Here is a 26,646-nt window from a genome sequence, read left to right on the forward strand (position 1 = left end):
CCCAGCTGGTTGATGTCCTCGCAAAAATAAAGGCTGACATCACCGCCGTCCAAGAAATGCGATGGACGGGACAAGGACAGAAACGAGTAGGTCCTTGTGGCATTTATACAGTGGCCATATAAAGGAGCGCAAGTTTGGTGGGGGATTCGTGGTGGGAGAGAGACTCCGTCGCCGAGTACTATCATTCACTCCGGTGAATGAACGTCTAGCCACAATCCGCATCAAAGCGAGGTTCTTCAACATATCGCTGATTTGCGCCCACGCCCCGACGGAAAAGAAGGACGATGTGACCAAAGATGTCTCTTATGAGTGCTTGGAGCGCACCTATGAGAGCTGCCCCCGCCACGATGTCAAAATCGTGCTTGGCGACTTTAACGCCAGGGTGGGCAAAGAAGGTATCTTTAGCACTACGGTCGGTAAATTCAGCCTCCACGACGAAACATCCCCAAATGGGTTGAGGCTGATCGACTTCGCCGGGGCCCGAAATATGGTATCTGTGGTACTAGATTCCAGCACAAGAAATACATCAAGTTACCTGGCTGCCTCCGGATCGAAAATCCACCAACCAGATCAACAATGTTGTGATAGACGGAAGACACGTCTCCAGTGTTTTAGATGTCCGTACGCTTTTAGGTCTTAAAATCGACTCGGACCTTCTTGCAGCTAAGAAGCTCACCCGCCTCTGTGCAGCAAAAACCGCACGTCAACAAATACAAGGAAGGTTCGACGTCGAAAAGCTGCAATTAGAACCGACTGCAGAACGACTTTCTACTCGATTTGCACTCCTGCTATCCGTAAGCACTCGTCAAGAACTCGGTATACGGGAACTGTGGGACGGCATTTCAAACTCCTCACGTACAACTGCAACCGAAACAATTGGTTTTCGGAAAATTCAAAAGAACAGCTGGTACGACTAGGAGTGCCGTTTCGCAGCGGAGAGAAAACAGACTGCCTACCTCGCAACGTTACGATCGATCACAACACGTGCGGAATGGGATAGATACCGAGGATTGAAGAGGGAAGCGAAACATATTTGCATATAGAAATTAAGAGAGGCTGAAATGCACGAGTATGAAGAGCTGGGTAAGCTGGCCGACAGGGGTAATGCTCGAAAATTCTACGAAAAGATGCGGCAGCTAACAGAAGGTTTCAAGACCGGGGCATACTCTTGTAGAAACCCCAAAAGTGGTCTAGCGACCGATGCTCAGAGCATACCAAAATTATGGAGAGAACACTTCTTCAAACTGCTCAATGGCAATGAAAGTACAACGCTAGGAGAACGCGAACCCAACTGAAGAAGTTCGAATAGCAATTACCCGTCTGAAGAACAACAAAGCGGCGGCGGCCGATGGAACTCAATCGAGCAGATACAATCCTTTATAAGAGTGTACGGCTGCTGGCGTATGCCGATGATATTGATATCATCAGCGTTGTCGCGACTTGGCTCTCACGTCACCGTTGACAGTGTTAACATTAAAGTCGTAGGTAATAGCGTCTTTTTTTTTTGAACCATTACCAACACTTAATCTATATAAATAAAAATGAATCGTCAAACTGTATGTACGCACATAACTCAATAACGCCTGGACCAATTTAGCCAATTCTTTTACTTAAATGTTCGTTGAAGTTCAAAGGTTTTCCAAAAGTTTCTACGGCGAGAAAAATTCGAATAGTTTTCGGAAAACCTCTAAAAACAGCCCTTTTCTTTTCCTCATACAAACGTTATATAAAAATGAATGTTTGTTTGTTAGTAACACTAAGAGAAGGTTGAACCAATCTTGATGAAATTTGTAAAGGCTGTTTTTTGTGGATCGGAAACAAAATACCACAAACTTTTCATGAGGAGAAGACGGAAAATTGGAAAATTCCAACAAATTACATTTTCCATACACTTTTTTTAAAATTTTTGTTTGTTTTTCAATATTTTGATTTGTAATTTATTGGAATCGTTCAATTGCGGTCGCTTGCTTTTTTATTCCGGCTATCCAAAGGAAAAATTATTGAAAATTAAAAAAAAATTATTCAGTGCAAAACTTTATGTGCGTTTCAGACGAAGTGATCAATTACAGATTGAAATTTGTTACGAAGCTACGAAGAGGTCGTGCTAATATTGGTCGGCGTTCTTTTTGCCATCAACGTATGGCAGCCCAAGGAAAGGCAAGAAGTACTCCCAAAATGCGATGACATACGTGCGGAATTATGGATCGCGGTCAATCTGCTAGCGATCGTAACGATATCACAGCACGACTTTTTAAACAATAGCTGCGATGTTTGACGGTCTTTATCTTGAAGCAACCTATGGTATACATATATGGTGCTGTTAGTGCTGAATGTATTCTCTTGAGTAGCAAAAAAGAGGTTTGCCGCACGCATACATTCTTCTTTGGATGCGGATAGTGAGTACATCAGATCAAATTGATGAAATCGTTTCAGCGGAAATTCCTGATTCAGAGATAGATCCAGAATAATACGAAGTGGTGAAAACCAATATGGTTCATGGACCTAGCGAACCTTACACTCCCACTTTGCTTTGTATGTCTGACAATAAATGCACGAAACACTACTCATGTGCTTTTCTTTCGGAAACGGAAATGGGAAATGATGGATATTCACTGTATCGGCGTCGCTCACCAGGCGACAATGGCAGAACATTTAGCTTTTAGAGGCGTGAATATCGACGTTAACAACACATCGAAGTTGACAACACATGGATCGTACCATATTCTCCCCTTTTGTCTAATTCACATTCAAAACTCATGTCAATGTTGAATATTGCAGATTGGTGAAATCGATCAAATTCGTTTGCAAGTACGTCACCATAGAAAGCAACATAGCGGTTATTGGCCGTGAACGAGATGAGATCAGCAAGTATCAAATGGGTCGATATGTGAACTGCAATAAAGCGCTTTGTAGGATATTTACTTTTGCAAGTCACGAAAGTTTTCCGACTGTTGTGCGTCTTCATTTAAATCATGGCGTATTGTGAATGGCACAATGTGTGCAACTTTTTGAGAAGCATGCCAGCAGTTGCATTTGCTGGAACATAATAATCACTGGAAACAGACGAAGGACAATGCGATAGTTACTTCGCATGCCACTGAAGTTCGCATGCTTTTCGCAAAGATCATTTCGACATATCAGCCTTCAAATTCGCGTTAATTATGGGATACGAAAAAATGACATTGTCGATGACATTTTACATTGTATTCGCAAAGAATTGGAAATGGGCAAATTTCGGTTGATACTTCCAGTTTCCAGTCCACCTCCCTTCTGTCAATTCACTTCAACGGAAGATGAACTCATCACGAATGTTTATCCGAACATTGCTCAAATTATCGTAACTGCAATTGCTTGAGTGCACGCGCAATTTTAACTGCCAAAAATACCGATGTTAACTGGAAGATTCAAAGTCAAATTCCGGGAGGTCTGCGCTCATATAAATCGATCGATCGTCTTGACAAGGAAGACGAAACCGTAAACTATCCAGTGGAATTTCCAAATTCTTTGGAGAGGCTTGGTATGCCCCAGCATCATTTGCATCTCAAAGTTGAATATGTCATTATTAGGTTTCGCAATCTTCATGCGCCGAAACTATGTAATGGAACCCGACTGATTATGACGCAGTTATCGAATACAAGGAACAGCCATTTCAGTTCAAACGTATTCAATTTCCAGGGAAAATTGCCTTTACGTTGACAATCAACAGGACATAAGGAAATCGGGAAATGCTAAGTTTTTCACACGGCCAGATATATGTGGCGTGTTGACGAGTTGGAAACCCATCTTCTTCTGTATATTTACACACCAGAACAGAAATCAAAAAATTATGTTTATTAAGCTGCGCTACATTAAAAAAAATGTAGAATAATCGAAAATAAATCATTTTCTACACAACATAATTTCAACTTTTTATACTCTCGCAACAATGTTGCTAAAGAGAGTATTATAGTTTTGTTCACATAACGGTTGTTTGTAAGTCCTAAAACTAAAGAGTCAGATATAGGGTTATGTATACCAAAGTGATCAGGGTGACGAGTAGAGTCGAAATCCGGATGTCTGTCTGTCCGTCCGTCCGTCCGTGCAAGCTGTAACTTGAGTAAAAATTGAAATATCATGATGAAACTTGGTACACGTATTCCTTGGCTTCATAAAAAGGTTAAGTTCGAAGATGGGCAAAATCGGCCAACTGCCACGCCCACAAAATGGCGGAAACCTAAAACCTATAAAGTGTCATAATCATATCATATAATAATCCCCTGGCCCGTCCTTGCCACTGATCATTCAACTATTTCGTTGCAATTGTTGAAAACAAAAGTGTAGAGTTTGAAATATTGTTTGCGCGAGCTAAGCGCCAGAATACGTGTATTTAAAAATCTAAACAGGTATGCGCATCGATAATTCATTTAAGAACCTTAAAAATTTAGAATTTCCGATCGCCACCAAAATACTACATGAACACTCCCTAGGCTGTCCTGAAGATTGTCCTAAAACTTCATTGGAAATCGGTCCAGTCTTTTCGGAGTCTATGAGGAACATATGTACATACAAAATTTTTATTTTTCTTTTATACATACATATATACAGATTCAGCGCTTAGTTATGGTATTTTATAGATTTTCGATTATTGACCTTTTGTGAGCGTGGTAGTGGTCCTAATACAGCCATCAACGAACTCGTCCTCACTTTTTTGCCAAGAAACACGTATACCAAGTTTTTAAAAAATATCTTAATTTTTACTCAAGTTATCGCTTGCACGGCCGGACATACAGACCAATAAAACCGTAAAAATTAGAAGGTATGTTTTAGTCACGTTATTTACAATTATATTTAACAAATCAGTGTATACATTTTGCTAATAAGTTCCGCCTGTCACACTTTTTTAATGTCGTAGCACAATGCCAAGTAAATTTTCAGAGCAGAATTAGATCTGCTTATGAATAGCTACATGTATTGAGGATATATCTTTCGCAGAACCTTTCTCTCGAAAATTCGTAACGACTCATCAGATGTTGTCATCGTCCATGCCTATACACCATATAGCAGAACGAGAATAATGAGTGACTTAGAGAGTTTTGTTTTTGGAGGACTTTACTTCTCAATTGCCTACTTAATCCGAAGTAGCACCTGATGACAAAATATTCCGACGCTGACATTATTGGTGTTGATGCTGGTTCCATGTTATACGAAATTATTTACAACTTCGAAATTATGACTGTCAACAGTGGCGTGGGAGCCCAGCCTCGAGTGCGGTGACTGTTTGTTTGATGACAGGAGATATTTCGTCTTGCCCTCGTTCACTACCAGACCCATTTGCTTCGCTGACTTATCTATTCCGGAAATATCGGAACTAACGGCGATCATACTTTCTCTTTTTAGTTTTGCAGCTCGAATTATATTCTCCAGTATCAGATTGAAGAAGTCACACGAAAGGGAGTCGCCTTGTCAGCTTTAAAATCGACGAAGAGGTGGTGTGTGTCGATTATCCTTTCACAGGTATTTTCCAAGATTTGGCGTATAATGAATATATTGTCAGTTGTTGATTTGCCTGGTCTAAAGCCACACTGATAAGGTCCAATCACTTTGTTGCCGGTGGGATTTAATCTTTCACACAATACGCTCGATGGCACCGTGGTTGCGATATTGAGGAGACTTATCCCCTGGAAGTTGGCGCAGTTTGTGGATTGGGCAGACGACACTTAAATTGCAATCGTTGGGCATGCTTTCGTCCGACCATATTTTACAAGGGAGCTGATGCATGCTCTTTATCAGTTCTTCGTCGCCGTACTTAAATAACTCGGCCGGTAATCCATCGGCCAAATCCGCTTTGTTGTTCTTCAGACGGGTAATTGCTATTCGAACTTCTTCATGGTCGGGCAACGATGGAACGTCTGCTCCATCGTCATTGATTGTCGAATGGGGTTCGCGCCTTCTCCTGACGTTTTGCTTTCACTGCCATTCAGCAGGCTGGAGAATTGTTCACTCCATAATTTAAGTGTGCTCTGGGCATCGGTTACTAGATCACCTCTGGGGGTTCTACAAAAGTATGCTCCGGTCTTGAAATCTTCTGTAATCCGCCACAATTTTTTTGTAGAATTTTGTGGCGCAGCATTACCCCTGTCGGCCAGCTTACCAAGCTCTTCATACTTACGCATTTCGGTCCCAATCTTTTTCTGTCTGCAAATGCGTCTCGCTTCCCTCTTTAACTTTCGGTATCGATCCCATCCCGTACGTGTTGTGATCGATTGTAACGTTCCGAGGTAGACGGTATCTTTTCTCTCCGCTGCAACACGGCACTCCTAATCGTACTAGCTGTTTTTTGCATTTTCCGAAAACCAATAGTTTCAGTTGTAAAGAGTTTGAAATGCCGTCCCACTGTTCCCTTATACCGAGTTTTTGTCGACTGCTCTCAGAGTGCAGGAGTGCAAGTCGAGTAGAAATTCGTTCGGCTATCTGTTGTGACTAGCGCTTCTCGACGTCGAACCTTACTTGTGTTTGTTGATCTGCGTTTTTTGCTGCACAGAGGCGGGTGGGATTCTTAGCTTCAAAAAGGTCCGAGTCGATGTTAAGATCTCAAAGCGTACGCACATCTAAAACACTGGAGACGTGTCTTCCGTCTATCACAACATTGTTGATCTGGTTGGTGGATTTTCGATCCGGAGGCAGCCAGGTAGCGATGTATTTCTTGTGCTGGAATCTGGTACCACAGATACCATATTTCGGGCCCCGGCGAAGCCGATCAGCCTATAACCCATTTGGAGATGTTTCGTCGTGGAAGCTGAATTTACCGACCGTAGTGCCAAAGATACCTTCTTTGCCCACCCTGGCGTTAAAGTCGCCAAGCACGATTTTGACATCGTGGCGGGGGCGAGCTCTCATAAGTGCGCTCCAAGCGCTCGCCAGAAGGCATCTTAGGTCACATCGTCCTTTTCTTCCCGCGTCGAGACGTGGGCGCAAATCAGCGATATGTTGAAGAACTTCGCTTTGATGCGGAACGTGGCTAGACGTTCATCCACCAAGGTGAATGACAGTACTCGGCGACGGAGTCTCTCTCCCATCACGAATCCCACAGCAAACTTGCGCTCCTTTATATGGTCACTGTAGTAAATGCCACAAGGACCTACTCGCCTCAATCCTTGTCCCGTTCATCGCATTTCTTGGACGGCGGTGATGTGAGCTTTTATATTCACGGGGACATCAATTTTTCGAAATGAGTAGGCAATTGAGAAGTAAAGTCCTCTCTCGACAAACAAAAGTTGATTCTACAAGTCTTTTTATTATTCTCGTTCTGCTATATGGTGCAGTGACGTGGACGATGCCAAGATCTGATAAGTCGTCGTTACGATTATTCGAGAAAGGTTCTGCGAAAGATTTATGGTTCTTTGCGCATATGACACGTCGAATATTGCAGCTTCGGTGGAACTATGATCTGTATGAGATATACGACGACATTGACATAGTTCAGAGAATACAAAACAGCGGCTACGCTGGCTAAGTGATGTCGTTCAAATGGACGAAAACACTCCAGCTCTGAAAGTTTTCGACGCAGTACCCGCAGGGTAAAGCAGAGGAAGGAGAAGATCTCCATTTCGTTGGATAGACCAGGTGGAGAAGGACATGGCTTCGCTTGGAATCCAATTGACACTTATCAAAATGGAGAAACGACTGTCGCGCTCTTGTTAACTCGGTTACAATCCCGTAAGCGGTGCCTGTGCCAGTAAAGAAGATAAAGTTTGAAGACTTTTTATTTTCTAAGAACTATTACACCTAAATAAACTAAAGCCATGGAAATTTCTCCTCATCTGTCGTACAAACATTAAGAAATATTGTTGATCCTTTATTGGTTTCTGATTTGAGGACCGTTAAGAATACCAGCTTTAGTTTTTGCTCTACTCAATGTAAATGTCCTCATAGATGTATTCAAAACATTCTGTTTCCTTTTTTGTGATTTTACTAAACTTTTTAATTAGACGTAACCTTATATGAAGAGGTTGTCATATAGTATAATGTAGTAGTAATTCATGTAGTATGTACTAAATTCACTCTCAAAGTCAAAGTCGTTAAGATAATAGTTATCATCCTTTCTTTGATAGACCAAGATCTCTTATCAACTCGTCTAGGTCATATTGGTTGAATGGTCCGAAAAAAGCTTGCGGTATCAAATTTGAAGTAGGTTACGTTTCAGCCACAAGCCCTTAACTTATATTCAAGACTTGCCTAATTTTCGAATGATTTTTTTTGTGGTTTACTCTGGTAATAACAACACAAAAATAAGAATCATCATGAGGATTAGTAAGTTTACGCTAAACTATAGGACTAATAAACTTTAAAGTGGATAGTTGATTTTCCCATAAACTCAATAATGTTACGCAAATACCACATACAAAATTCAAGTACAGCTCAATTTAGGCAATTTCTATAGAATCAGAGGCATGTAAACGGCACCCTCTTGCATGTAATACCACAAACAGCACCAACAACAATTCGGATAATAAGATGAAAAAGAAGTTCGATACTGACGTTTTTGAAATAGTCTGGAGTGCAACAAAAGCACCAGTCGAAGACGCTTGATCAGTTGGTATCTTGGAAAAAGCTGAGACCACCGTAACATTGACGTAAATATGGAGTAAGACAACACACCATAAGAAATCACAGTATTTATCTCTTCACTTCCAATACCAATAAAGCTACCTCTAGAACCGCCGATTTTAGGTAGCAAAAGAATGATATTCAATCCTAGTAATATGTGCTGTACGAACGATATCAACCCATGCTGCTGTAGTACTACCCAGCATACCGCCTACTGACATCCAGGGGGACAAATTCAGGCGACTTTACCGGCTCTCCGAGCCGTCTACAGGAGGAAAAAAAGGAGGAGAGAACTAAGAGTCTTACAATGTGGCAACTTCGGTGTCAAACCTTAACCAAACTACGATGGACCTAGAGACTAATACCAGGCATTAGCCTGACGAAGAATTTTTAAAATATTACAACGACAAAATAACTTTAAATAGTGGACTAAAAATTGAAGAACCCGAACTAATCGACCACATCAACGAAGGTCTTCCTGACGAGCAGTTATGGGTACAGGCGTATATGGAATGTGACAATAGCAAGGCCCAACTTCTACAAGCTTTTAGTCGGGTGGAACTCAAACGGAGCACACAACAAAAAGAAGTTCCCTGTTACAACTGCAACTCCTTAGGTCACATGTCTAGCGTTTGTAGAAAACCCAAAAGAGACGCGGGTACATGTTATGGTCGTGGAAGCAAGGAGCAAGGAGAAAAATGCAGTACACGTCGTCGACGCCAATATACATGTAAGATTTTTAAATTTATCTGTACACTCGTATACCAATAGTGATTTATGTTTAGAATGCCTATTAGACGCAGAGGGCCCAATCAGTTTTATTAAAAGGTTTTGTTTACCGAATGAAATAATTTTTGAAATAAATTTACAAGTAACATATCTTGGAATCAATAAAAGCGAATTAAATATTTTCGGTAAAATTTGGTGTACCATTAATTTTCAATACAGAAATATTGATATTCACTTGTTCGTGGTTGCCTATGAGTCGATGGGATATGATGTTATTTTAGACAAAGATTTTTTCAAATTAAGTCAATTAATTTTAGTTCCAAAAGATGTAATAAACGGTACACAAAGTAATAATTTATGTAAATCAAAATATTACGATAAGAAAGTTGGGGAATTGGATACCGAAAAGCAAAATGATGAAACACAAATTGATAAAAACGAATAGTTGTAAAGAAAATTCAAAAGAATTAAGAGAAAATGTATGCAAAACGATAACGAAGACATAATTAATTGATGAACCAAAAATGATAAAACACAAATGAATAGTTGTAAACAAAATTCAAAAGATTTAAGGGAAAATGTATGTATAAAACGATAAAGGAGACAAAATTAATTGATGAAACACAAAATGATAAAACAGAATTAAATAACTGTAACGAGCTAAAAGCTCTTCTTCTTCTTCTTCTTAATTGGCGTAGACACCGCTTACGCGATTATAGCCGAGTTAACAACAGCGCGCCAGTCGTTTCTTCTTTTCGCTACGTGGCGCCAATTGGATATTCCAAGCGAAGCCAGGTCCTTCTCCACTTGGTCCTTTCAACGGAGTGGAGGTCTTCCTCTTCCTCTGCTTCCCCGGCGGGTACTGCGTCGAATACTTTCAGAGCTGGGTGTTTCATCCATCCGGACAACATGATTCCTAGCCAGCGTAGCCGCTGTCTTTTTAATTCGCTGAACTATGTCCAATGTCGTCGTATATCTCGTACAGCTCATCGTTCCATCGAATGCGATATTCTCGCCGTGGCCAATGCGCAAAGGACCATAAATCTTTCGCAGAACTTTTCTCTCGAAAACTCGCAACGTCGACTCATCAGTTGTTATCATCGTCCAAGCCTCTGCACCATATAGCAGGACGGGAATTATGAGCGACTTATAGAGTTTGGCTTTTGTTCGTCGAGAGAGGACTTTGCTTTTCAATTGCCTACTCGGTCGAAGTAGCACCTGTTGGCAAGAGCAATCCTGCGTTGGATTTCCAGGCTGACATTGTTCGTGGTGTTAATACTGGTTCCTAAGATAGACGAAATTATCTACAACTTTCAAAGTTATGACTGTCAACAGTGACGTGAGAGCCAAGCTCGCGAGTGCGACGACTGTTTGTTTGATGACAGGAGATATTTCGTCTTGCCCTCGTTCACTGCCAGACCCATTTTCTGTGCTTCCTTGTCCAGCCCATATGATAGCAACTGTACACTCTTATAGAAGATGGTATACTTCTATATTTAGTTCTGCAGCCTCGAACTATTTTCTCCAGAAGCAGGTTAAAGAAGTCACACGTAGGGAGTCGCCTTGTCGAAACCTCGTTTGGTATCGAAGCTCGGAGAGAGGTCTTCCCGATCCTGACGGAGCTTTTCGTGTTGCTCAACGTCAGTTTACACAGCCGTATTAGTTTTGCGGGGATACCAAATTCAGACATCGCGGCATAAAGGCAGCTCCTTTTCGTGCTGTCGAAAGCAGCTTTGAAATCGACGAAGAGGTGGTGTGTGTCGATTCTCCTTTCGCGGGTCTTTTCCAAGATTTGGCGCATGGTGAATATCTGGTCGGTTGTTGATTTTCCAAGTCTGAAGCCACACTGATAAGGTCCAATCAGTTTGTTGACGGTGGGCTTTAATCTTTCACACAATACGCTCGATAGAACCTTATATGCGATGTTCAGGAGGCTAATCCCACGGTAGTTGGCGCAGATTGTGGGGTCTCCTTTTTTATGGATTGGGCATAGCACACTTAAATTCCAATCGTTGGGCATGCTTTCGTCCGTCCATATTTCACAAAGAAGCTGATGCATGCACCCTATTAGTTCTTCGCCGCCGTGTTTGAATAGCTCGGCCGGTAGTCCGTCGGCCCCTGCCGCTTTGTTGTTTTTGAGGCGGGCAATTGCTATTCGGAACTTCTTCATGGTCGGGTAATGGAACGTCTGCTCCATCGTCATCGATTGGGAATCGGGTTCTTCTTCTCCTGGTGTTGTGCGTTCACTGCCATTCAGCAGGCTGGAGAAGTGTTCCCTCCATAATTTAAGTATGCTCTGGGCATCAGTGACTAGATCACCTTTGGGGGTTCTACAAGAGTATGCTCCGGTCTTGAAACCTTCTGTAAGCCGCCGCATTTTTTTCGTAGAATTTTCAGAGCATTACCCCTGTCGGCCAGCTTATCAAGCTCTTCGTACTCACGCATTTCGGCACTCTCTTTCTTCTTCTGTCTGCAAATGCGTCTCGCTTCCCTCTTCAACTCTCGGTATCTATCCCATCCCGCACGTGTAGTGGTCGATCGTAACGTTGCGAGGTAGGCAGCCTGTTTTCTCTCCGCTGCGACACGGCACTCCTCGTCGTACGAGCTGTTCTTTTGCTCTTTCCGAAAACCAATGGTTTCGGTTGCAGCTGTACGTAAGGAATTTGAAATGCCGTCCCACAGTTCCCTTATACCAGTTAAGAAGGTTAAGTAAGGTTAATCGGCCCACTGCCACGCCCACAAAATGGCGGAAACCGAAAACCTATAAAGTGTTATAACTAAGCCATAAATAAAGATATTTAAGTGAAATTTGGCACAAAGGATTGCATTAGAGAGGGGCATATTTGGACGTAATTTTTTTGGAAAAGTGGGCGTGGCCCCGCCCCCTACTAAGTTTTATGTACATATCTCGGAAACTACTATAGCTATGTCAACCAAACTCTACAGAGTCGTTTTTTTTAAGCATTTCCATATACAGTTTAAAAATGGAGGAAATCGGATGATAACCACGGCCACCTCCCATACAAAGGTTATGTTGAAAATCACTAAAAGTGCGTTAATCGACTAACAAAAAACGTCAGAAACACTAAATTTCACGGAAGAAATTGCAGAAGGAAGATGCACTCAGGCTTTTTTTTCAAAATTGAAAATGGGCGTGGCCTCGCCCACTTATGGACCAAAAACCATATCTCAGGAACTGCTAGACCGATTTCAATGAAATTCGGTATATAATATGTTCTTAACACCCTGATGACATGTACGAAATATGGGTGAAATCGGTTCACAACCACGCCTTCTTCCAACATAACGCTATTTTGAATTCCATTTGATGCCTTTTCTGTATAATATACATATACATTTGGAACCAATGATGATAGCGGAATAAAACTTTACAAAAATACGGTATTTGAAAAATATGTAAATGACGTATAATGAAATCTCGATTATCACTTTATCATGCGAGAGTATAAAATGTTCGGTGACATCCGAACTTAGCCCTTCCTTACTTGTTTTTATTTCAAAACACATAATTTCACGCAGGGCAACGGCTGCGGGGTCAGCTAGTATGTATAATAATGTCAGCCTCGAAATCAAACCCCGAATAATTCTTGCCAATAGGTACTTTTTCGAAATGAGTAGGCAATTGAGAAGTAAGACCTCTCTCGACGAACAAAAACAAAGCTCTATAAGTCACTCATTATTTTCGTCCTGATACATGGTTCAGAGGAATGAACGATGACGACATCTAATGAGTTGACGTTACGAGTTTTCGAGAGAAAGGTACTGCGAATGATTTATGGTCCTTTGCGCATTTTCCACGTCGAATATAATATATAGTAGAACGAAAGTATTCGACGCAATACCTACCGGAGAAAGCAGAAGAAGAGGAAGACTTCCACTGTCTTGGAAGGACCAGGTGGAGAAGGTCCTGGCTTCGCTTTGAATTTCCTATTGACGTCACGTTGCGAAAAGAAGAAACGACTGGCCTGCAGTTGTTGACTCGGCTATAAGCGCGTAAGCGGTGTCTGCCCCAGTATAGAAGAACAAGGTCCATCATTAATGTCTCTGTTTCTTTCAATACCTTCACTTGACAAAACTCGCTGTCATTAAATATATTGCAACTACAACTCATATATTATGACGCCTGCTTATTTGTCTAAATTATTGACTAAGTGGTTATTCGACGGGGCTCATTTTTAAATGGTAAAAAAAATTGTAATCCATGATATTATATATGCGATGATGCGATGGGAAAGAAAGCATAATAATTCTATTATAAGGGCAGTATAATATAACATCCAGTGAATAGGGAGATGCTTGATTATCCAGCAGAAGAAGAATAGGATTTTCCTTAGAACATTTCAAGATTTTCCTCTCTCTCCTGAAGCAAATTGTGAAGCAGTTCTCTCACGTTTTTCCGCAATGATCTGAACATTTGGTTGATTACTTTTAAAATGCAAATTACTTATTTCTAAAGCAACGAAAACTTACTTCAGCAGAGTCTATCACTGTCTATTTGGTTTGTAAGACCAAATTATGGCGAAATATACAATTTTATTTTAAATCTAGTGAGGGACTAAAATTTAAAGACACGGTATCAGCTGAGAAATATTTCATTTTAATTTTGTTTTAATATTTCAAGCTTTTATAGTATATACAAATTCTTAAATAACTACCTTAAATAACTAAATACATGTGTATTAGGCCGAGTCGATTTGTGGGGAGGCAAAAAAATCGCCCATTGCTCTATGAAAATCATATTCTAGGGATCAAAATAAGATACTTTGCCAAAGGAACCATACGTCTAAAACGAATTTTGATGTCCCCCAATTCGGGTCGAACCTTTGGGTAGGGGCAAATTATGAAAAATCCCACTTTGACCCATTTAGAGTGCTCCAATCGAGTCCAAATGTATGACCGACCCCCACTAACTTTGGACGGCCGATCCACCCATGCCAAAGGCACACCCCCTGGAACTCCCCTGGGGGGTTCCGCATACAATCATTTCAAAAAATCACCATTTTTGGTGATTTACATGAAAAAATCAGCTAAATTGCTATGTTTTTTCTATATTTTTATTTATTTATTTATAATAATATCTATTTTTTCTCTTAAGAAATTTATTTAGTCTTAAAATGTGTAAATGAATAAAATTAATTTAAGTGATGATCTTCAACTAACAATAGACAATTGTGTTTGCCCTTGAGATCGCAAATGATCCTAAACTAACAATAGACAAGATACAATTATCACAGTATATATAGTAGATAACCTTTTCGTGGTAGCTTTCTGAGGGGTGAAAAGCGGCCATCTTGGATTTTCAGAGGTAGCAACGCAGTGCTGTATATATTGAAGCAGTAAATACTTAGCAAATTTATTCTAATAAATAACAAAAACTATAAATATTGTTGCTTAATATAAAAGGAAATTGTTTATTAATGACATATACTTACTAATATTTAATTTAAACGCCATGTGTGTCATGTTTCGCCCATAAAAATATCATTTACTGATAGTGAGATGTTCTTCATGTAGTGAGTTCTTATTAATAAAAAGCAGCCCTATTTTTAGATTTCTCGGTGGTGAGTTTTCTTCTGAATATATTTGTTTACAATTGACAGACAGAAAACATAAAACGGTTTGTATTCGTAAGTTTTTGAAATATTATTACCAATAATTTTAATTTAGAAAGAAGATATTTAGGCATTTGAAGCTGAATTTTTAATACATCGTTCTAATTCTCATCCGGATACTATTTACGATAAAACTGATAGAAACGGTAAAATATTTATTTCTTTATAATTATGTGAAATTGCATATACATTTTTGAACTATTAGCTTTTTTCCGTCCCGTCACGAAATTTCATTGGAAATACCCTAAAATAAAATCCCTGAAAATTTTAGCCCTTAATATTAACATTAAGAACTGGACGAAAGCCTGTAAAAATTTTCCATAGAAAATACACTACAGGGTGGGCCCAAATAACTGTCGCGCTTTTTTTTTTGTAGAAAAAGTTTATTTTTTGATATTTTGAGCAATTGAACAATTTTATTTATTATAAAGACTGTTGGCTTACATTAGGACTGCTTAAGTTCAAATCGTTCACCTTTGATTTTTTTTACCAGCTTCAAACGTTTCTGAAAACTATTGCAGGCGTCATGCACCACTTCATCTGGAATTTCATCCCAAATTTTGATTAAAAGACGCTTGAATTGATTCAATCTTATGTTTTTTCAAATTTTTTAATTTATCAAGCATGTATCCCCATATACTGAAATCCAATGGATTCAGATTCGGAGAAGATGGAGCCCATTTATCAATCGGAATAAAACATGGCAAATTATCCTTGCACCAGCGCTGAACAATTCTTGCTTTATGAGCCGGAGCAGAGTCTTGCTGGAAGCAATATGGTTCGTTACCGAAGAGCTCAGATGCATGGGGGTAAAAATGATTGACAAGCACTTCATCCAAATAATATTGTGCATTGATTTTGACACCTTTCTCAATAAAAAGGAGCGGGAGCTTGACTTTTTTGGATATAGCCACCCCATACCATGACAGACGTTGTGTTTTGATATCTCTGAACGGCTAATTTATCTGTTGGAATATCCTGCATACTTGTTGCATACACGCGATCATTCTGGGGATTGTGACTTATTTGCAATATGAATAGTTTTTCATCAGAGAACACAATATTGCAACTTGCATGCCGCTGAAGCAATAAACCACTTCCTTCCCGTCGCATTTTCTTCTGACGCTCCGTAAGGCCATGAATCCTCTTCCTTTTCTAAGGTTTGTGTCCCAAGTTCTCTTTTAAAACATTTCGGATGGTTTTCCGGCTCACCTTCAGCATTTTGGCTAGATTTCGAGCTGATCTAGCACAATTTCGCCTTATCCTTTCACGCACATTCTTCACCAGCTCAGGTGTTCTTATACTTCTTTTTCGTCCAGGTTTTTTGGATATTTTAACACTTCCAGTTCTCTTAAATCGAGCCACAGTGCGTTGGACAAATCTCCGGTTTACATCAATGTATTTCAGCAATTTAACAATTTCGCCTGTCGTTTTGCCTTGCAAATGTAATTTTTGCACTAAGTCTCTTTTTGCTTCCATCACTCACAAATTTTAAGAACTACTGATCAGGTCAAAAAAGTACTCAATTAGTTTCACAATAAAATAAGGAACACAAAAATATAACGGTAACAAAATTCTGTACACATACGCGAACATAACGTTGTTTCGAAAAAGTGCGACAGTTATTCGGGCCCACGCTGTACAATCGTTAGTTTTTAGCTTTAAATTCCTACAGATCAGAGGTATTTTATGGCATCGCTTTGACTTTAGACGCATATCTCAGAATTGTTCACTCTACAAAAGTGCCCAGAGCAACAAAGTCGTAACTCACAACGGCGAGGTAGTACGGGGCTCTAAAACAGATTTTTTCAAGAATTTCGCATTTTTTTGTACATATCTCGTAAATGACAGGAGATCTAGAAAAAATGTATGTATGTACATGACAAATTTGTATGAAATTTTATTTGCTATAAAAAAGGTTTGAGGTCAAAATCGCTATCATTAATACTTCTCGAGATATTCGGCTTTTTAAGTAAGGCTTTATAGAATTTTTATAGACGGTATGTATTAAGAAATCTATGAAAATTGCGGTATGAACGGTAGGCCTATTTTCACCTTTACAACTTAAAATAAACATAATTAATAATTTACATAAAAATTTAAATAATAATATTGCACAAAATAATTTAATAATTAATAAAGATTTCTAAGCTCCCACAATAGATGCATCCGAAATCCTACAACTCTATTAAATATAATGTATTAAAATACAGAAGCTAACTATTAGAAAGGGGAGGTAGTTACCAACATATGTGAAATGCACACAAATTTTATGTGCCGAAAATGAGGGCTGGCTGCCTGCCTAATAAAAATTCTTAAACAAAAATATGTTCTAATTCTTATAAAAAAGTATTTTAAAACGTCGGGTTGTGAATTTTCGCAGCAATAAAAAGGCTTTACAATTTTTAATATAAACTTTATTATTAACACTAATATGTATTCTTATTAAAAACTTCGACATATCTTTCTTTTCAAACTCAATTTCCAATTGATGTTTTCCTATAACGGCTAACGAGTTGTCAATTTGTATATGTCAAACGACAAATTACCACCCAGGATTGTATCCTACTGCATGCAATTTAGAAATACTATCCCAATAAAATTGAACAGATATGTAAAGTAATTCAATATAATCAGTTAAATAACGTAAACACTTGTATTATTTTATGTCTTTTAAAATCTCGATCATCAAAATTTAAAATTTATATGTAGTTTAAATGCTAACACAACACCCTGATTACCATGAAAGTAGCAAAAAATGTGCAACACAACACCCTAAGATTTTCTAGAGGTGAGTATATGTATGTAAACAAAGAAAAGGTTTATTACTGTATATACTGAGCAATTATGTGTGCCCTGAAGATCGCAAATGATCTTAAACTAACAATAGACAATTGTGTTTGCCCTTGAAAACACTTATGCTTAAGATATGTGTACATACTGTCGGTATGTACAGTAGATTAGTGTTAAGATGTATGTATGCACTCAGCATGTGGTGCATACATAAATTAGGATAAGGAATGCTATAAATAAAGGAGCTCTGGGCAACCAGAGCTGAGTTCTATTTAACAACCGAAACCCTACGCACGTCTTACTTTACAATTACCATTTCATTCTTATTACCTCAAAAAGTTTACAATGAATCCACCATCCTCTACACCGCAAGATGAAGCAACTACATCAACAACTATCGAAAACCCAATGAGTCATATACCCAAGCATGATGTTACTGTTTTTGGTGTGTCTTCACTGATTTGACTGATCTTAATTTACCAACCCATCTGGATATCTTGAGATATTATTTTTACTTAAGCGAACGTGCTAAAACAGAACAAAAATAGTTTTCCCATAAATCATTCACTATTCAAGTACAAGATAAGTTGATTTCAATTTGGGAAAAATGATGGAAATAATGATGAAAAAAAGTATATGTAATAAATTGATTAAATTGCTTGACAAGTATCAAGAGCAAATCAAGAGAAGAAACAACACCCAACAATTTACAGAGTAAGTAAAATATATGTAATAAATTTATTAAATTGCTTAACAAGTATCAAGAGCAAATCAAGAGAAGAAACAACACCCAACAATTTACAGAGTAAGTAAAATCTCTGGAAACAATTTTTTACATTGGAACATGTATGTAAATGCGATTTGAAGGCAGTTCCATGTGCATGCGGCTGGGTTCCCGAATGCCTCAAAGAGTTCATGCACGATCAACATAATCAGAGAAGACTAACAATGAATGCATTTATGATGGAAACTGAAGAGCAAGGAGCAACGTCTATGTCATCAATGCCAACATACCAAGATCTCGAATTCAACATACGCACCGCCACCGGTTCAAGAAGATATGGATAGATATGGATAGTTCACAATACACAGAGAGATACGATTGTTTTAACTTTGCCTTGGTATGTGACAGATTTGGTGTGCCTGACAGAGTAACATCAGCATTGGGAACCGCTCTTTTGCAAGATTTTAAAATTAAAGATAAGCATGGGAAACCTCTCATCATGGATAAATCGAAAGTTCGCAGAGAAAAAGAGAAATGCAGACAAGAAATGCTTCGTAAACGGTTAGATGATACCAATTTGTTAGCGTTTTCATTCGATGGCAGAAGAGATGATACTTTAACGATAGATAAAATTGATCAGAAGTATCATACTAGGATGGTAAAAGAACCTCATCTTGTTATTTTGAGAGAACCCAATTCTGAATTGATTGGTTACGTAAGACTGGAACATGAAACCGCTGAATACAAAATAACCAAATTAAATGGTTTTTTCAACGATAAAAATATATCACTGGATACATTAATTGGAATATGCACTGACGGTGAGCCAACAAACACTGGCCCCCACGGTGGAATTATACGACGATTCGAATTGCTGTTAAAAAGACCAATGCATTGGTTTGTTTGCCTTCTACACTTCAACGAACTTCCGTTTCGGCATTTGTTTGAAGCTTTGGATAAATCAACCAGCACTGGACCAAGATCGGCAACCGGAAAACTGAGCCGTCAAATCGAAACTTGTGAAACTCTTCCGGTAAGTTATTGTTATAACTCATTTATTATAATTGTCAACCATTTTTAATTATTTTATTATTATATATTTTAGGTGGTGGACGGCTTCCAGAAAATTGAGTTACAAAATTGCTCCAGAAAAAAAAAGAATTTTCCACCGATTCAAAGCACTTATACGACATGGCCCATGCAATTTCTAGCGGCGTGGTTCCGGTGGATCTGGCTAACATCAAACCAGGGAAAATTGTAATTAAATGTTATGTGCCAATGAACTTCAATATCAAGTATTACAGCTCTGTCGTGTACGGCAGTGCATTATTTTTCAAGTTCATTGGTTGGTCACGATTTCTAGAACCTCGCTTACGCAAAATTGTCAATTGTTATACCGGAAAATGTAGAGGCTGTTATGGCGACGACATTAGAGAGCCATGCGAAATTGCCCAGACTTGAAAGTAAAAAAAGACTTCAAACAATAATTTTTTTAATTTCTTTTCTATAACTCACTTAAATTAATTTTTTTTCATTTACATATGTTAAGACTAAATAAATTTCTTAAGAGAAAAAATAGATATTATTATAAATAAATAAATAAAAATATAGAAAAAACATAGCAATTTAGCTGATTTTTTCATGTAAATCACCAAAAATGGTGATTTTTTGAAATGATTGTATGCGGAACCCCCCAGGGGAGTTCCAGGGGGTGTGCCTTTGGCATGGGTGGATCGGCCGTCCAAAGTTAGTGGGGGTCGGTCATACATTTGGACTCGATTGGAGCACTCTAAATGGGTCAAAGTGGGATTTTTCAGAATTTGCCCCTACCCAAAGGTTCGACCCGAATTGGGGGACATCAAAATTCGTTTTAGACGTATGGTTCCTTTGGCAAAGTATCTTATTTTGATCCCTAGAATATGATTTTCATAGAGCAATGGGCGATTTTTTGCCCCAACCGCCCCGCCCCCACAAATCGACCCGCCCTAATGTGTATGCAGTGGCGGATTTGCGCTAAGGCCCAGTAGGCCCGGGCCTAGGGCGGACAGATATTAAAAGCGGCAAATCGTGCCAAAAAAATCACTGATAACAACAAGATTAACAAGAAATAACTCAAATGCAAAGTATCTTAACCGTATGCTTATATAATCTTCCTAAATCACTATGTTACGTAGACCAGCTCACTTATGTTATCAGATATGTTCTGCCTAATGGATCACCTGTAGAACGGTTTCTCAAGTTTATTCCAAACACAGACCACAAATCACAACAAATGACAGATGCTGTTACTTCAACTTTAACTGAATTAGGAGTTGACATTTCAAACTGCCGCGGGCAATCATATGACAACGCAGCTAACATGTCAGGCAATTATAACGGCCTGCAAGCTAAAATAAAGGAAATTTCACCCCTTGCCGACTATGTTCCCTGTTCAGCACACTCGCTGAATTTAGTAGGTGAATGTGCAGCTGAAAGCAGCCAAGAGGCTTGTTCGTTCTTTTCTGTACTCCAAGAGTTATTCAATTTTTTTGCAGCGACTACTCAGCGTTTATTTTAGAATAAATACTTTTTTAGTAGTAATTGATACATTGTCAGTAGAACTGAAAAGATGTCGGCATGCTTATAAATTACTCTACAATAAATTTTACTTTATTACCAACCTGACGAATCTAAACATCTCAGAAGTCGAAGATAAGGCCAAGGCATTCCAAATGATTTATTCTACTGACTTAGAAGACGATTTTACAGAAGAATGTCTTCATTTTCGTTCTCACTGCAGCATAAAAAATGAGGAGCGAAAGAGTGCAGTCAGTTTGTTGAAATGGTTACGAACCGAAGGTCTTCAAACCATTTACCCAAACGTGGATATTGCTCTTCGTATGTGTGTGTGTACACCTGCCAGTAACTGTACTGGAGAAAGATCGTTTTCTTGTTTGCGGAGAGTGAAATACTATTTACGCACAACAATGACGGAGCAGAGGTTAAACGATCTTGCTTTGCTTAACATAGAAGCTGATTTTTTAAGCAAATTGGATTGCGAAGATTTGATCAATGGTTTTGCTGCGCTTAAGTGCAGACGAGTTTTGTGACACATTGTACGAGTAAAACATTTATTTTATTAATAACAAAACCTAAAACCATTTTTAAATGTTTTATTTAAATATCCAATCATCCCAGAAATCTTGGAAAATATTATAAACTAGCCTTATCCGCTAGCTTTTAGTTAAACAATTTTCTGAATCAATTAAAAGTGGGAATAAAGTAAATTCATGAATTATGTCTTTAGTCTATAATGATGGGTGCTGAGAAAGGGGCGGCACATGGCCTGGGGCCTAGAGCGGCTAGGACTGCAAATCCGCCACTGTGTGTATGCTTGGATGTTTGTATGTATGTTGCTATTGCCTAAATAGATATCTTAGGTCAATAGGTTATCATGTACATAAGTTAACATAAATAATATAAACAATTATAGGTGACGCAAATATTTCCCAATTAAAATTACAATTATAACTGACACTAATATTTTAGTCGACAACAGGAAGTAACATCTGCCACGAGCCCCAAAAGCTGCAGTTCTAATGAATTGTAAGTTTCGGGACAGGGAGAATCAGGTTACTTTTAGCTTAAGAATAAAAATGTAAGCCAGTTGCAATTTAATTTTCAATAAAGTAGGTCATATGACCTTAAGAAAATAAAAAAAAAATATTTTTTTGGAGCTTAAACAAAAAGCCCGATAACTGGCGCCCGAGCAAAGTGAGCATCATAAGTAGCGCTAAATATATAATACGCACGAGCAAAGTGAGCACCACACAGAGTGCTAAAACGTATCCACGCAATTCAAAACAACATCAGTGAAACAGTATACATGTATAACGGCTGGCTCATGGCATAAGAGGAGTGGAAGGATGCGCCCCAGTATAATCAGGAAAAGGACAACGCGCGGTCATCGGCCATGGGAATAAAGCTCACCTTTATGCAAGAAAAAAGTTAAACTTATTAAATTTAATAATTAAGAATATATAAAAAAATAAAAAATTTTGAAAAAATAAAGATTTAAGGAAAAAGAGAAACTGATACAAACAGAAAATTATTAATTAAAAAACATATAAAAAATTTATGAAAAAAGAAAGAAACTGATTGAGTACAGTGTAAAATATTTGAAAGAAAATTTTTAGAAACAGAAATTTATACTTTGTGGGGACCCTCCAACTTATATAATAAAAAAAACTTCACCCCCAAAGTGACCCTCCAGAGAATTATAAACGATAAAGCTAAATAAAAAAGGTCTTGTACAGCCAATAACTTTCAATATTAAAAAAGTTTTTATACCCGTAAAACAACTCTTTTAACGTTCGTGTAAAAGGAACCCTCCAGAGATTAATAAAATAAAATTTAAAACAAGAAAAGAATGGCAAAGTTCGTGCGCAACCGAACGTTTTATACTCTTGCAACTTGCAGAATCGGGTTCGCCTTCTCCTGACGTTTTGCTGTCCCTACCATTCAGCAGTGTTTTCTCCATAATTTTTGTATGCTCTGGGCATCGGTTACTAGATGACTTCTGGGGGTTCAACAAGAGTATGCTCCAGTCTTGTAACCTTCTGTGACTCGCCGTATTCCTTCCTAGAATTTTCGAGCTACCCCTGTCGGCCAGCTTACAAAGCTCTTCATACTCATGCATTTCAGCCCCTCTTTTTTTCTGTCTGCAAATGCGTCTCGCTTCCTTCTCCAACTCTCGGTATCTATCCCATCCCGCACGTGTTGTGGTCGATCGTAACGTTGCGAGGTAAGCAGTCTGTTTTCTCTGTCTGTTCCTTGTCCTTGTGTTTGTTGATAGTGGTCCGAGTCGATGTTAAGACCTCGGAGCGTAGGCATATACAAAACACTGGAGACGTGTCTTCGGTCTATCACAACATAATCGATCTGGTTGGTGGTTTTTCGATCTGGAGACAACCAGGTGGCTTGATGAATTTTCTTGTGCCTCAGTATTTGTCCTATCCATCGCATTTTTTGGACGGCGATGATGATAGCCTTTACTCTAAGGAGGACATCAATCAGCTGGGCAGCGGCACTTTCCCAATTGAGAAACCAGACATTCCAAGTCCATGCCCTCAAAGCCTAACCATACGGATGGTTTCTGGATACCCAGGGGATATTTGGCCAAAGAACGGAAGTCGTTGTATGTTTAAAAATCGCTTCTGGCCACTTCCAATTGAATGGCAATCAGAGAACTTTCTTCACTTGCGTGAACTTCTACACTTGTTTCTATCCTCATATCATATGAATTAGAGTACCATAATTCCACGGTGTGGATAGAAAACCAAACATACCCATTTAAGAAACAAACCGCTAGCAGCAATTTTACAATCAAATAAACCATCGTTCCAAGAAGGAGAAATTTTAAGTTTGGAAATGATGAAAGAGCTTCATCTAAACAATACTCATCATTTGGGAACTTTAAAAATAACCCACACTGCAGATTTAATTACCAATTTTTCGGTCATAATCATCTGCATTTGTCACCATTTTGATTTTAAAAAATAAATGCAAGACAAATAAACCCTATATCCCTATGTCCCGAATAATCTAATAGGACTGATTTTCTTCCGCCGCGACTGTACTTCGGAGCGTGGGAGCGACGACTGGATTCTGTAGAGGGCATTCCTAGCTAACGAACGAGCGGCTTTAGACTCAGGACAAACATTTTCGAGCGTCGTGTTTCTGTGAGTGGTGCAATCCGAAAATGTAGCATTCGTTAGAGCAGAGATACGCTATTAAATTCTGTGTGGAGCTCTGTAAAACGGCGGTACTTTTATTAAATTCGGGCAATTATTATTGATATCAGCATCTGTTTTACCTATCCCAAAACTTGAAAAAGCCAATCGGTCCGTCCCTAACTTCAGGTTCAGTTTATCTTATATGGTTAAAAACAAATCCGTGAGAAGTATGTCGAGAAAAATTAATTATTAAGCTCTAAATAATTCACAGGAAGTAAAATATGCCTTTTGGAGCCCTTTTGCTTCTATAATATTAAAAACATTAAGAACCTCGTAAATATATAAGTATGTACACTTAATCGAAGTACTTATCAGTACCACCACAGATAATGTATTATAAGTAAAATGGGCAATTCCAAATGGAAACGCACAATGGAGTACGACCGCAATCGCATCTCAGTTGAAACCATTAAGAATATTGTATTTGTTCAATATAACTTCAAAGAAATTAATTGTGAGAATTTTCACAAGAATTTGTCTAGCGATAAAAATTTATTTTTGTTAAAAAAATGAGTTTCTGATAATAGCAATACGATGCAGATGATATGCAGATGATGAGACTGTGAAGATGTTGTTACATCATACATATTTATGTATGTATTATTCCTTAAGTGATTTAGGAAGTTGATAAAAAATTCCAATTTAACTATTTCATTATATTGTTATCACGATAACTGATATCCTTGACAACAAGGAGCGAGCAGAGCCGTGGATTTACGCTAGTATTTTATAAATGCTGTTCAAATTGAAAAATTGTATACTCCTAAAACTCACAAGATTAAAATAACAGGATATAATCAAACCATTTCAACTTATAAGTCATATTTAAATGTTAGGTAAGAGACTCAACTCATTTCTTATTTCATAGAAAAAAACTTACCTGATTAGTATTTACCGTTGACATTGTTTGACAGTTCATAGTCGAAGATTTCGATGCTGCAATTGTTTTTTTTTTTGTTGAGTCTCTCGTTGTATTGATCACAGGAGTTGGAACGAAGTTTGCGATGCGAACTTTGTTCATTGTGTTCTTAAGTTGATCCCAAATACATATGAACTTTATGCTTTAGCTAGCGTCATCTGAAAATAGCTCAATAATACATACATAAATTCGAAGAAGTTGTTTATAATTTTCCTAAAAACTTATTTCTCAAATATGCTTATCTATGCCATTTAAACAATTACCCACATGGATTTTCGAAACATTGGATCTTATTTTTATACTCTGAACATTGTATATTAAGTTTGCCTCGGAGTTTGTAACACCTAGAAGGAATCGGCGGAGACTTCTGAAAACTTACTGACTTGACTGGGAATTTTGCGAGTTTGAAATTAGAGCTACAAAAAAAAAACGCATTTCCATTTTCAGTTGTATTTCAAACTGCTTATGCAAATATATTTTTAACTAGTGTAATGTGTTATGGGTTTACAAGCATATTGCGAAACAAACGCCAACTCAACCACCTTAATATCTGATTTCGTCAACAATAACTATTATGAAATAAAATTGCGTTCCCAAAGCTATATTCTCATAAAATTCCTAAATGTGTAACGTATTTAGATCGTTCCCCTGGGACACATTGTAACAATTGTCTGATTTTTCCCCTTGGTATGGTATTGCAACGGCAAATACTGTTTAATTAATTTGTTTCTCGGTTCATTTCGTTTTTTTATATTCGCACTTCATCAAAAGTGCAAACGAGCAAACCATTTTTCTACTTATTTGTGAGTACTTCCAAGTATTTCTAAAAACTTAAATAACAGATTTTTCTAATTTTTAATAATAAAATGTATATATTTAACATTTTTATAATTTCAAGCAGTGAATATGATTTCAGCTTTTCTCATTGCTCAACTGTTTACTTGCAAATATTCTTAAAAAGACTCACGAGGGTATTACCTTCAGTATGACTATTCAAGGGATGAACTCATCTGTATGAGGAGACACACTTTATTTCGCTTAGGGGTGCACAATATATAATATGTACAATACTAAAACAGTAATAATAACCATAATGATGCAATTAGTTGAAAAGTGGCAGATGCGTGTTTGATAAGCTAACAGCCAACCAAACTAATTGTATTGTTAGTAACAATTCAAATCAGAAGTGTTACGAAATTGTGTATGGTAATGGAAACAATACTGTTAAGCCTGTTTCTTAACTATTAGTAGCTGCTACCTATGAAGAAGAGAAGTGCAAAACTGAAAAAACAAGTAGTCTGAAAACAGTAAAATACCAGCCTTTAAAATTGAATTAAAATATTTACAAATAAATTGCTCGAATTTTTTTCATTAAAACTATAAACGAAAAATAGTACAAGGAGCATTCCAAAGTAAACAGGTTTTAAAAAAACAGAACAAATGGTTTTTTCGGCAAATCCATTTATTTTATTCAAAATAGTCTCCTTC

The 26,646-nt window shown here is 38.1% G+C and overlaps 1 protein-coding gene across 1 annotated transcript in view; it reads right to left on the reverse strand.

Moving 5' to 3' along the window:
* LOC120779751 overlaps positions 1–26,646 on the reverse strand; it is a 195,399-nt gene that overhangs the window by 140,207 nt on the left and 28,546 nt on the right. The window contains exon 2 of the mRNA XM_040112134.1: positions 25,120–25,316. Within this exon, the coding sequence (XP_039968068.1) occupies positions 25,120–25,260 (141 nt within the window). The 5' untranslated portion in view covers positions 25,261–25,316. The remainder of the gene's footprint in view (positions 1–25,119; positions 25,317–26,646) is intronic.

Source organism: Bactrocera tryoni, unplaced genomic scaffold (genome assembly GCF_016617805.1).
Source record: "Bactrocera tryoni isolate S06 unplaced genomic scaffold, CSIRO_BtryS06_freeze2 scaffold_11, whole genome shotgun sequence".
Taxonomy (NCBI): domain Eukaryota; kingdom Metazoa; phylum Arthropoda; class Insecta; order Diptera; family Tephritidae; genus Bactrocera; species Bactrocera tryoni.